The 14609-nt window shown below is 33.4% G+C and overlaps 1 protein-coding gene and 1 long non-coding RNA gene across 2 annotated transcripts; both read right to left on the bottom strand.

Annotated features, from left to right (window-relative positions):
- Positions 1 to 3482: 3482 nt before the first annotated feature.
- Positions 3483 to 7579, bottom strand: LOC117691794 (uncharacterized). Its single transcript, XR_010709316.1, has 3 exons — positions 7418 to 7579; positions 4345 to 4414; positions 3483 to 4007 (listed from the first exon to the last, which is right to left on the bottom strand). It is a non-coding gene; the product is annotated as an uncharacterized lncRNA (long non-coding RNA).
- A 1627-nt stretch (positions 7580 to 9206) lies between these two features.
- Positions 9207 to 12823, bottom strand: LOC105329156 (uncharacterized). The gene is made up of 3 exons (XM_011430339.4): positions 12621 to 12823; positions 12412 to 12475; positions 9207 to 9727 (listed from the first exon to the last, which is right to left on the bottom strand). The coding sequence occupies exons 1-3, from the start codon at positions 12732 to 12734 to the stop codon at positions 9417 to 9419; spliced, it is 489 nt and encodes a 162-aa protein (XP_011428641.3). The 5' UTR covers positions 12735 to 12823; the 3' UTR covers positions 9207 to 9416.
- Positions 12824 to 14609: the final 1786 nt, after the last annotated feature.

The following is a 14609-nucleotide window of genomic DNA, read 5'->3' as shown; positions in this document are numbered from 1 at the left end:
TTTAGGGTCAAACGTTTAAACTAGGTGTATATATTATATACTTATTTCACGGTAAAATCATAGTTTTAAAACTAGTTTTCAATTCACAATTTAATATCTAAATTGTGTCAAATTTCAATATGGAATACAGAAAAGTATATTTCTTAATGTTTCTCTGTAGTTTTCTTTTGAATCATAAACTGTTATTAAAATCAAGTCGATCGTATGAAGATAATAGTTCGAAGACCATATAACTTGTTGATAAAATCTGCTGACACATATTAATTATAGATTGTATTGAGTAGTATTGTTTTCCTGTATGAAAAAAAAAATATTGGCCACAATAAGGCGTAGGAAGTCTTAATGAATGGATACAGTCAATTCAATCTGGAAATTGGCTAGGACATAAAACAAGTGGAAATGTGTCAGAGGTCATATTATACAAGAAGCAGATTGATGAAAAGTATTTTACGCATTTTCATCCACAACGTATGGATGAATTTAAAAACAATATGTTACATGCTTTAATTGATGGCCCATAAGGGTATATTGCAAAAGAAATAATACACAAACCGCTGGGTAGTGTAATATTGCATTGTACTACAAGTTTTATTTTTTTTTCAAAAGAGACTTACACACGATTTGAACTAAAAAAAATTCATGTTTTATATTTTTTTATATGTATTTAATTATTAACTTAAGCATCTCTAATTCTTGGACAAATTTTGATTTTTTTCTTTTCAATTTTCAAGCAAAACACGGAGAACATAATTCATTGTTATGTAGACAAAGCTCAAACCTTGTTCTTGTTTCATGAGTGACATGTGAAGGTTTCATTCAAATCAGCAAAGTTATTCATGAAGATAAGAAATTAGTTAATTTTATCACGATTTATTTAATTTCATGTATTTTTAAAAGAAATTTGGAAGTGAAAACTTGAGTTCTGTGTACATAACAAAGAATGATATGCTATGTATCTTGATTGTAACTTAATTCATTACCGTCAGAATTACATTACAAATGCTCAAGCTAAATGTTTTGGACATAAAAAAAACAAATTGAAAATATTAAACTCAAATCGTGTTTAATTTCCTTGATTGATTTATCCATGTAACAATTAACTTCCTACATATGGCAAGCTTGTCACACTGACCGATTGTGGGACTGACAACAATGTAAACATGGATCATGGTTATTTTTATTCAAGATTATGAAAAGCTCCGATCCTCAGCCATGGTCGATAACTCTAAATTATCCGGATTTTTTTTTTCGTAATGGGGTTCTAGCCACCGACGCACTGGTACAAGGTTTCCTTTTCATTTGATCTTAACTGATATATATTTATTCCATTATATCCATCATGGACAAATAGACAATAACTTTGTAAAATGCATGGATACCATCAACTAATTTCTTTTTATTTCATTTCATTTATTTACTTTGAAGACAAGTAACAATTTTGATGAAAATAAAATACTGTGAGGCTGAGGATCCGAGAACCTTAAATGTGAGATATCGCAATTTGCCTACCTACTACCTCAAGAAGTTTGTTTTGTTTATACTAATATCTTTGATTTGTTAATGATAGTAATTGTTTAAGCCATGTATATGTAATCAAAATAATAAGTGAAATTTTATTATAGATAAATATTTTGAAAAATGCATATATATATATATATATATATATATATATATATATATATATATATATATATATATATATATATATATAACCCTTTGATGTTTCCATTTCTCTCCTTTCAATCGGGTTACTTTTAAGATTTTTAAATGCGCTGGTATTCATTAAAAGGGGTCCATTTACAGTAGGACAAAATCAAATATGTTGCACGATTTCATTTTGTTCTGAATCATACATTGTTCTATGTTTACATTGTTGTCAATCGTACATTGTTCAATGTTTAGATTGTTGTCAAAACTACAATCGTACATTGTTCCATGTTCATATTGTTGTCAATCCTACATTGTTCCAAGTTTACATTGTTGTCAATACTACAATCGTACATTGTTCCATGTTTACATTGTTGTCAATCCCACAATCGTACATTGTTCCATGTTTACATTGTTGTCAGTCCCACAATCGTACATTGTTCCATGTTTACATTGTTGTCAGTCCCACAATCGTACATTGTTCCATGTTTACATTGTTGTCAGTCCCACAATCGTACATTGTTCCATGTTAATATTTTTTGTCAATCGTACATTGTTCTAAGTTTACATTGTTGTCAGTCCCACAATCGTACATTGTTCCATGTTTACATTGTTGTCAATCCCACAATCGTACATCGTTCCATGTTTACATTGTTGTCAATCTCACAATCGTACATAGTTCCATGTTTACATTGTTGTCAATCCTACATTGTTCCAAGTTTGCATTGTTGTCAAAACTACAATCGTACATTGTTCCATGTTTACATTGTTGTCAGTCCCACAATCGTACATTGTTCCATGTTTACATTGTTGTCAATCCCACAATCGTACACTGTTCCATGTTTACATTGTTGTCAGTCCCACAATCGTACATAGTTCCATGTTTACATTGTTGTCAATCCCACGATCGCTACCTCTCGTGTCTTTCTGGCAAAGCTGGGAAAGACACATCAAATACATCAACTTCACCGGCTATTTATGCGTATGGAATAATTCGCCATTTGTTGGAGAGTTTTTTACCGTACTTTTTTTTTACTTTAAACACCCCATATTGGTCATAAACACACTACAAAAGTGTACTATTTTCTTTTGTAAGCATGGTATGATTGTTATTTGTATTATTTAAAGAGGCATGGTCAAAAATATTGTCTATTTTTATTGTTTCCAATGTTTTATCTATCCATTTCTAATGATCACTCAAAATCTGAGAGTCAGTCGAAGAGTTTTAATTAAGATACAGAGCTCACAATCCTTTGCTATGTAAACAAGGCTTGTGCCATGCTTTTGTTTACATTAGTTTAGTATACCAGTAAAAGTTGTTCCTTTTCAAGCTGATTTTTTTATCTTGCTAGTTGGTTTTGATCAACAACAGTTCCTAGTGTTCGCCACACTCATTTTAAGCTAAAACCTGGGATTTTCTTATTGTAAACAAATACATTAATTCATCTAAGCTTTGTTTACATAACAAAGAAGTGTAATCTCTTAATCTCGCTTATAACTCAACAAATGACACTCAAAATTTGGTCGACTATTAGAAGTCCCTTACTAAAGCATAGTAAACATTAAAAAGGGGGGAGGGTTGATCAAAAGTGATCATGTCCTTTTAATTTAGAGATAATTTTGATTGATACATCCATCTACATTATTATATGTTATTTAAATATTTGTTTCCAAAATGTGTATCATATACGTATAGATTGTTTGTATAAATAGTCAGGGTTTGTTTTGATAAGTTATGTGTAATATTGCTTACCCTTTTATTTTCATTTATTTTTGTATGTTAATTATTGGTTTTGATTGAAGTATTTTCTAAATCTTTTGTTATAATTTGAATCTTAAAAACTTCCATTTAATATCGTCATAACATTTACTTTCTACATACATAACTATACATTTACAATAGACACATCAATACACTTTCGTTTACAAAATAACAGCTTTGTACTAAACTAAAAACTGATCTTTTTCATGGACATAGATCCTTCAAGAAGTATAGCTCTAGATCTCTCTGATCATTCAATATGAGTCCAATAAGTGGTGATTCTTTGTTTAGACTAAAGGATAACGTAATGTAAAAGCGAACACTGTTGCTGGTAGCGATTTCTTTTTCTTTAATTTATCATTCCTTATAAAGAAGGCAGTTCCTTTGCCGTGTCTCACGTTTTCCAGGAAACCCGAGTATCCGAGCTTGCGCATGACAGACTTCATTTCCATGTTGAACGTTTTCTCCGCCATGCCTTCAATAATTACCACTTCCGGTTTGTGTAAAGGGCTGAATTCTTTTTTTGCGTGTCTTCCGGTCACAGTCCCTATGCTTTTGTCATCTTTTGTCAGATCTATACGCAGGCAGTCAAAGTTATCTACATAGCAATAAAGGTACATGCATTAATTAAGTTATTTTTTAAAAATTAAATTGCAAATTCTTATTTGGTTTATGATCTGGAAAGACTTGCAAGCTATCAAGCAAATAATGTTTAAATAAAAAAAAATTTTTTAATATCATCTGCTTTGCAAAGTATTTGAAAAAAAGTCTGATCACAATCCACTGATTTTTTTTATTGACTCAAGAGTTTTTTAATGATTTTATTTGGGTTTTCCGTTTGAGTTGTTCTTTTCTGATAATTACACATTTTTTGAAAAATAGTTTCTCCTTTAAATAATATTTTCAGAAAATAAAACAGCGAAACATAACCAAACCTATGATGTATTTTCTTCTGTCCGGCCGCTCCTTCTTAATGCTGTCCAATTCAATCACTTGGAAGGACCGCTGCTCAAAAAAAAAAAATAAGAGTACGTCGAAAAGGCAAGTATATGACCCCTGTCGCATGAATTCATACATAACAATTTTAAAAGCGGTCTTTTGCCATGGGTCATTTTTTAATTCATAAAGATGACAGATAGATGTTTCGCTCAAACATGGTGAGCATACTTTCAATTATAGTAAGTTAAACACTAGAAATCATAAATTACGTAAGCACTATTCAAGTTATTGGTAACTTTTTAGTTTAATAAAAATATGGCGGGGTTTGTACTGTAGCAAATAAAAATGTGGCAGATTCTTTACTTTACGCGAGTACTTAATTCCGAGATCCCGCTGTTTTGTATTAAGTCGCGAGAATATAAAATCGCCAATATGGAACTATTGTCAAAATTTCTTTAAGTGTTCAACTCTCAAAAAATGATACGAGATTTTAGTATCTGCGAGAGATGCTTCTCGCAATTTTACGCGGATATTAATTCCTTGCGTTTAATTAGGGATTTTCAGTAGAATGCGTAAGTGTGAAACACGTTTTCATTGCTCAAATCTCAGGTGACCTTTTGTTATCTGTCTTCGTCCGTCGTCGTGCGTCGTCCGTCTTGCGTTAACAATTTTACATTTTTTACTTCCATTAAAAACTACAAGGCTAATTGTTACCATTTTTGGTGTGAGGCATCTCTATGGTAAGAGGAATCTAAATTGTGAAATTCATGGCTCTACCATCCCCGGGGGGGGGGGGGGGGCACAGGTGGGACCAAATATGCAAAAAAAGCCAAATTTTCAAAAATCCTCTTCTCTACTCCCACACATGTGAGGAAAAAACTGGTTGCGTGGTTATGATGTGAAGCCCTCTACCAAATTTGTGAAATTCATGGCCCCTGGGTCAGGGGTTCTGGCTCTAGGGTTGGGCCAATATGACCATATAGTTAAAATGTATTTAATCTTGGAAAATCTTCTTCTCTACTCCCATATATATTTTTTAAAAACTAAATTCATGATTATGATGTCCACTAACTCCTCTACCGAAATTGTGAAATTCATGGCCCCTGGGTCAGGGGTTCAGTACATGGGGAGTGGGCAATATGGCAATATAGTGTTAATGCATATAACGATTAAAAACCTTCGTCTCTATTCTCACACATCTGTGTGAAAAACTGATTTCATAATGATGTTTACCAGGAAGTCCTCTTCTAAAATTTTAAAATTCCATGTCCCCTGGAGTATATGTTTTAACTCTAGGGCAGGGCTAAAATGGATATATGGGTGTTAATGTATATAATGTTTAAAAATTATCTTCTTTACTCCCACACACATGAAAGAAACCCTGAATTCGTGATTTTGTAGAACAGATCTTTAAGTTTTTCGCCAAAATTATTGGTTTCATAGTTCTTGTTTAAAGAGTTCAGGCAGGGAGGTGGTCGTCATTACAAATTTATAATTTTTCTACTCCAGAATGAAACCTAATTAAATGCATATATGAGACTCCTCGATAAGTTTGTGTATGGATTATTTGCTACTCGGGTGACCGTTAAGGCCTATTGGCCACTTGTTTTTCTTCAAATTTTACAAATCATACATTGTTTAATCTTACAAATTACTTTATCAACAGTAAAAAAAATTCACTCATCAGGTTGATAATTAAGGGTATAACTCATCATGTCAAGTAAATAATTCTGTAGAGAGATACTAGATATTGGACTCAAACATGATCAGTAAGCTATCACGTTTTAAACTCAAAATTCAATTATGTGCATCGTGAATCATCAAGTTATTTGTAAATTAATATTTTTAGTCATTACATAACACAAATCCATTACAACAAGAACCCAGAACAAGTAGTCATGAATATATTTCAAAATTTTGCTAGATACCATTATGTTCACCCTAACCATGTAAACCTCCTAACCATATAGCCTCCTCACCATGTAAACCTCCTAACCATACAGCCTCCTCACCATGTAAACCTCGTAACCATATAGCCTACTCACCATGTAAACCTCCTAACCATATAACCTACTCACCATGTTAAGCCCCTCACCATGTAAACCTCACAATGTAAACATCCTCATCATTTAACATCATTCCTATGTAAACCTTCTTATCATATAAACCTTCTTACCATAAAACCTGTTCACCATGTAAACCTCCTCACAGTGTAAACATCCTCACCATATATTATTCTTACCATGTTACAAACTTTCTTGCCATATGAACCTACAAAGTACCATATAACCTCCTCACCATGTAAACCTTCTAACCATATAACCTGCTAACAATGTAAACATTTTCACAATGTAAACCTCATTTACTTGTAAACCTCTTTACAATAAAAACCTAATTACCATGTTAACTTTCTCACCATGTTAACTCCTAACGATGTAAACTTTCTCACTATGCAAAACTTCTTACATGTACTATGTAACCTACTTATCATTATATCCTCTTCACCATGTAAACCGTAAACCACCTTACCATGTCGCCTCCTAACAATGTTTACTCCTAACCATGTAAACCTCCTCCCTAGGCAAACCTCCTAACCGTGTGACCTCCTCACAATGTTAACCTCCTCACCATGTAAACCTCCTCACCATGTAAACCTCCTCATCATATAAACCTCCTTTCCATGTACACACTCTCACCATGTAAACCTGCTTACCATGTAAACCTCCAAACTATGTACATAGTTTGAAAGCTTTATGTCCAGCACCAACAACTAATTACAGGAGTTGAACAATGTTCCAGATTTAAGGGAATAAAATTAGCTACAGTCGTACATGTACACAGTCACCTGTCACTTAGGGTAGTAAATAGTCGGCAAAAGTAAGTGATATGACTCAAGAAATCTATATATTTACATAGAGTTCATCCCGTGAACGAGCTAGTAATGGGTACATGGTATATGGAGTGTTATACCAGTATATTAATAGCTATCCAACGAGTGTAATGTATACGATGCATTATATATCAGCTGCTAGCCGACTGTGCTACACTAGTTAGAAAGCGACTACTTACATCTAGATAGACTGTCGATTCCCTGACACCTGTCCAGTGGACGGCAAACGGACGACGGACAACGCTCCTATAGGCTTTCATAAACATTATCCTCGATTACTATGGGAGCTAACTGCGCAGTATTACATAATCTAGCATTCTTTGTCACGTTCAATATGTCCGTAATCTAGGATTCATGTAGTTCTGCTTTCGCAGCATATAAAGATCAGATTTAATGAACGAAACAGTAGTTAGTTTATATAATTCTACTATAGATATAAATAGATTCATGCTAGTCTTCCGTTCTATTTTAGACCCCCCCCCCCCCTTCCATTTCATATCAGTTTTACTAAGTGCTGTGTTGAATTAAAATCTGTAACTTGAATTAGATACCTCACTTCGTCATTTAAATGTTTATATGCTTCTTTCTTTTTTTCCTTTTTTTAAACACTTTTATAACAGATTTTTTATTGGTATTGATAACAATAAGTTCGATAAAAAAAAATTCTTCTTTATTTTTTTTTTATTGTTATTATTATTTTTTTTTTGGTTGCTGTTTTTCGAGTTCTCTCTCGTTACACACCATAGTGAATGCCAAGCGATTCTATATGAATTACTCTGATGTACAGACTAGATACTTGTTGCCCATAGATACTTTGGTCTGTCACTGTGTGTTTTTCCCTGGTTTTCAATTTCATGTACAGAGCTTTTAACTTGTACCGGTCAACTATGCCAATGCCAAGGTGGCATTTATCTTCCATCGAAGTTGTTTTTAATGAAGATTTCACTCATGCCATAGGGTTGACCATTGCGTAGGGAGTTTAAAACCACCTTTGTAATTACTATATCTCCCTTGACAGTTGAGATATTTACCTTTGCAATATAAATTTATGCAGGAAAACAATTTTTGCCATAGGAAAAACAATTTTCCTATTAAATGTTTGGAATTTTCAACCTTAATTAAAAGAACCTCCGGTAAGACTTTAAATTCCGATAGGAAATGAACAAATTTCCCATAGGATTTCAAAATGCGATAGGAAATCTTAATTTCCTATAGGAAAACCTCCTGTCTGAACTTAATTTATGCAGGAAATACTTTTCTCCTATAGAAATATAATTCATGCAGGATTTTTAGAAAATCCTACAGAAATTTCAATATTTCCTGTTAGGAAATCATTTCTCCCATGGAAAATATTGTTTTGTGATGTAATAATAATTTTTAAAGGTAAATAGCTTATGTCTCAGGTGAGACACAATAAAACAATAGTGGTTATATACTCACTAGGCAATGGTCTATTATTTAATATGTATGGATTATTATGAAACTTCATCTTAAGCAGGTGCAAAAATGACACCATATGGCACTGGCATAATTATCCGGCACAGTGCTTTATCTATCTAAGATGACATTCTACTATCTTTACCTGCTGCCAAGCTATTCTTATACACTTGCATATGGGAGTCAGGATTCACAATCCTCCAATATTTGAGTGGAAGCAGTTATTTTGAAAACTTTAGAATGCCGGACCAAAAAATTGTTTATCCCTCTTCATCCTATGAACTTGATTTGAAACATTTTATCTGTATCATTTTTTTTGTGGTAATTATATTATAAAACATCTCATGGTCATTACAATAACAATTTCTATGCCATATGATAGACTTCCTAACCGGCAATCGGTTTTTGGAACGCAGTTCGCAATTGAATAGTGAACCGCATTCTAGAACGCAGTTTGCAATTCAAAATTTAGAATTCATATTTGGGGCCTGAAAGTTTTTATGAAGGTATTAAACAGTAAAACAAAAGTAATTGTTTTGGAAAAACAAATTTATAAATACCGGTATTTTTCAACAGTTCCACAAACAAAACTGTAAACATATGAGTATATTGTTAATTATATCACCACATACAATAACTGATGTTCAAAAAGAAATGATTGCTTTATGTTTCTGCTCTTGGTGTCAAGTAGATTTTCCAATGAGTGTCGACCTTGCCTTCTCCAGCATCACAAGCAGACGCCTACAAGGGGTTGGGTCGTTTAGACCTATACACAGTCCCCCCGTAAGGCTTCACTAGATCCGCCACATCGTTTCTTATGAAGATCCCCTTCCCTCGCCCATGCCTGAGATCCTCAAGGTACCCTTTGTACCCGAGGCCCCTCATTAGGGAGCGGATCTTTCCCCAGTAATGTCTCTCCTGGATGCCCTCCAAGTACACAAACTCGGGATTGCTTTCCAAGTTGGGGGAAATCGTTTTGACGTCAAGGTCTGTGCTTGTGTCGTCATCAAAATCACGCTTTGAAAAATCGATGACGACATAATCCGTGTAATCTTTAAAAAAAATTAAAAATCGATGTCACAGAGATAAATTTTGTTATCTATTAATATAAAAGATAATCAATAAGTATTAAAATGAGACCACTTAATTAATCCTAATGGCGTTTTTTTTTTACAACTTTCCGTTATTTTGGACTTTTATAATTTTTATACTTTTTGATGAAATATTGAAATAAGTAATGTTAAACATTTTGGATTTTTAAAACAACTTTATCGTTACTTTCTTTTCGTTGCTACGAAATTAAAAATAAATTTTGAATAATTTGTTATAAATGGGTTGTTTTAAGTGGGTAAATTTGACCAGTAACTATATAAGTAATATCGGTGTAAATTCCACCGTGCGGTCATTAGCTGATACCGTTTGCTATACCGCCTATTGTTATCATAATTAATTACGCTACGATATATCGCACCACCTTTAGAAGGCCCCATAATTGCCCAGTATAATTGAATAATGATAATTGGGCAGTAGGCGTTCGGAGAATCAGCCTAACTAGCATCTATTTATTATTTCATTTGTATATCAGATTTAAAGGTGTGCTTTGCTATTTGTTACGTAATAATTATTACATAAAATATGACGTCTCACTGGGTTTAGATGTCATTCGCCAGTGTTTATTTATGTTAAGATATCTACAAAGAAGCTAAGCTATTCTGACAGGCTGTGCATTTTAGTTACAAACAAATAGCAAATATACCGCAGGTCTATCGATACTAATAGTTAATTGGAAACAGATTCGCTTGTTCTTAATGTTTCTGGGGAATCTTTGGGCGCTTCCTTTTTACGTATTTGGGGAATCTTTAGTATTTAGTTCGTTTTTCCAGGCACATATCTCACTGCGAACAATTATTAAATGCGAGGGTTTAATGACACTGTATGCGAAATGATTGCACGCACCTTTCTCATTATTAACATTATCATAAATTTCATGTCTGGATATAACTAAAGATAATAATACATGTAGTTCATTTATTACAATAGTAAGTTTTATTATGTACTTTGATTGAATTGCCTGGATAAGTATTAGTCATAAATTACATTATCATAAAGCAGCCATTTTAAACCTAGAATAAATAATTGATATCTGTTGATATATTTTAAATGATTATTTTACTTCTGTAATAATTTTTGATATATATTTTGATATTTTTTTTCAGGTAATGAATTTTCGTGCAAATGGGAAAATTTAAATCATTTTTTAAATCCCGTATTCTTATTACAAAAATTGTTTTGCATTACTTATTTAGTTTTAATTTTAACAGCTGTATATGTCAAGAGTTTCCACAGACTGCCTTCCGTTATCTCTACGTGTGTCAGTTTCTGTTAAGCGATAATGCTTTGTGTCAGTATGCTGTAATCATATACATGTATTTAAGGTATTTAATTTTTTTTTACACCTATTAAAAGAACATTAAAAAAGTTAACCGATTTATATTTTTAACGAATGATTTTATATGAAAAAAAAATGTATGTATTCTTGATTAAATTTTAATAATTTGGTATTTTCTATCGACGGTCGACTTAGAAATACTAAGTTGAGATATATATTTTTATAAATGTTGACATTTGATTACAAAGCCCGGAATTCTGTAAGGATAGCCGGAAGGTATTCAAGAAATTTCGCCTGCTTTAATTGTTTGCTTTTAAAGGCAATAGAAATGCTGATATGTCGACCGTAATGTCCCCTGTGTCAATAAACAACCAGTTACGCCATGTTTAAAATTCCTCCTTAATTCTTACTAGGTCAATGTCAAGGTCACCGCTGGGATTGACCCAGATTTGACGTAAACTTTTGTAATGTGATATATAATGAACAAATAGAACTGATTTGTATCGTCACACGTTCAGGGGGTTGGTCAGACCGACCCAGCCTGTATTGCTAAGTTGTTTTTTCCGTTGATTTTTATACTCTCTGAATAATCCGCCATAAAAGATAAAACAGTAAATTAATGACTTTGTATTATGTTGCTTATCATGATGTTTATATCTGTTAATTAAAAAAAACTATGTTTTTATTACATTAATTGTCAATGTACTTTACATATGTACATGTAACATACCATTATTTCAATATTGATTTTTAATTAAATGTAACAACAAAATTATGTCACTGGTAAGACTCAGGTATCAATGGGAGTTTTATTTGATCTGTTACACTAGGTTTATTCCACATACCAGTGTATCGGGTATATGGCCTGCGTGGTCTCTAGTGGCTTGGTGTAAGATACCAATTAACTTATTTTGTTTTATACAATTTTTGCTTACTTATAAAGATTCGTTATAAACTTTTCAGCAATCAAGATTAAATAATCGTTTCATGGTGAGCATATATACCATTAGTCTTAGACCGAGAAATCGATCGATCCTAACATGCAGTTCTAATCGGCAGGCGTTGTAGACACCTCTAACGTATCGTAACTTTATTGTAAAGGGCATTGATCTTTGGAGTAAAGTCAGGTTAGACTAATCTTCTTTCGTTTTATGATGAATAATTAAAAAAACCATACATATTTACTTTCAGAAACAACAAAAGGTTACCGAAGTATATACTCATTCACATACCTAACCCCCCCCCCTTTCCAGAAAAAAAGGTAAAAATGTACCTATATTTGAAGAAACCAGCAATACTATATAACAAATATCACAATATATTTTTTTTTTCAGTATGATTTCTTACCTGTGCAATAGTTAATAGTTTGTTGATTCTGGAAGCAACCTTTCGTACCGCTGTTCACACATTGCTGAAATAGGAAAAAAATATAGACGGCTTAAATTAAAACCACAAAATTCACTAAATACCACGGCAAGGTTTAAATGTCTTATGCACAAAAATATTCCATTTTTTTAAAAACTATTTTAAAAAAAGATAATGCAGCTGTGTCTTACCGCAATGAAAGAATCGCGCGGACTTCCGCGGATAAAATTGAACTTTTTAACGCCGTGCACTATTGAGCGGAGCATATTCTGACTGTAGCGATTTACCCATGAGAGTGTTCTCATTCATGAATTTCCGTGGTATTGTGAGTGACGTCATACGTTGTATTTATCGATTATATTAAAGGGCGGCATTTTGTTGTTATTTTGAGTATCACAGATATTGGACACTCCTGGAACGAGATGCAATGCCCTTGTTACATAATACCGTACCGTTTTTTCACGTGCTTTACATACCATTTCGCACGTGCACCTTGTATTGTTTGCAAAAGTACATGCTTTAAGCCCGGATGTTGGGTTCGTGTGAATACGACTGCTTCCGATTGTTGAAAACTTCTAACTTTATATTATGAAGAGGGCGGGGGGGGGGGGGGGGGGAGGGGGCTTATTTTAGACAAACTGCATTATTAGATTGAGGTTAATTGTATGCGGGGAACAGACTGTTTCTTACATATCTGCTGTGTATTGTACCTGATAAGTTAAGTGGTAATGGCAATAATATAGTTGATAGATCTCATAATCTAGCGTTCCCGACTCACTTACAGTGGTATATACGTCCACATAACATAAGGACGTGAGCTTAATTCGGCTGTGCAGTGAATGGAGACTGATTTTGCTGGTGTATATAGGCGAAAGTCTATAACCTCCCAGGATTATTGGTTTGTATGGAAAATAATTTGATACTGTTAACTTATAGCCAAAACAAGAGGCTCATTGGCCACGTAGCTCACATGAACAAGTGTTTATCGTATCATTTTATTTTAGTTTAATATTTTCCAATATATTTTAAACTTGAATATTTAACACCCCTTGGAGTCCTAGTTTTAGTCGAGAGTTACAATTTATACAATCTACCCTTTCTAAGAATGCTTGCATAGTAATTGTAGTTCTTGAGAATAAGATTTTAAACATTTTCGGCCTATATTTCTCTATATTCCCTCTGGGCTGGGTTCGTGCTTTGTATGCGGTAAACTGAATGCTTTTTTTTGGGGGGGGGTGTCAAAAGACAGGTGTATGTCTCTAGTTGTATATTTGAACATATCCTTTATCCCATCGACCGTCCGGTCAACCTATCAATCACCTACGGTTTTGATGAGAAAAAAATATGTTGAGATCAGCTTCAAAGATGTGTCGGTTTGAGACATCCGGCAAATCATATCACTATTTGCGTACGCATTAATTGCGCATCGCATTACTTATAAAATACCTTATAAAAGATTACTAGGTTGGTGTACTGACATTTAAGATGATGCATTTCAGTTCACTCGATGTGTCTAATAAATATTATACTATATAAACAGCTACTTGTATTCGATCTGGATAACACAGCATGCTAGAACAACCAGGAATGTATTCTACTAATGGACACGCAAGATGAAAGATTTACAGCAAAGACGTGAAATGACTCTATGTCTAATAACATCTCCCTGCTATGTTCACTGCACTCTCCTATTTAGAACCAAATAAAAAAAATGCCTATAGGATCTATTGATCACACTGCCTCTGTATTAGGATTGGGGTAATTTGGGTTTACACAAAACGCGTATATCAGCGTTAGTTAGATTTTTATTCGGAGTTATTTCAGTCCAAGGTTTTATGATCATGTTTCGGCGGTTTCAGAGTCGTGTGTCTTCTAAGCATTCGCTGAACCGTTAAGCAGGCGATATGAATCGTACGACATTTTTTGGCATAAAAAATCGGCGGCAAGATGGAATCTGTCTCCATATCTGATCTTCTCTTTGTCTTACTGCATGCATATAATTATATATTTGGGTGAACTTGTCGTGTAATCTAACGGGTTTGTACATTTCGTGGGTCGGGTTTCATGTACGTACTTATATCTTATACAGGGATCCGTCGCACGGTGTTTGATGGGGTGGCTAATGGCTCAAGGTTGTTAAAATTAACTCTTATGGTTTTATGTACAACCATTGATAGTAC

This window comes from Magallana gigas, chromosome 9, assembly GCF_963853765.1.
Source record: "Magallana gigas chromosome 9, xbMagGiga1.1, whole genome shotgun sequence".
NCBI classification, from domain to species: Eukaryota; Metazoa; Mollusca; class Bivalvia; order Ostreida; family Ostreidae; genus Magallana; species Magallana gigas.
This window is presented reverse-complemented; position numbering and strand designations above follow the sequence as displayed.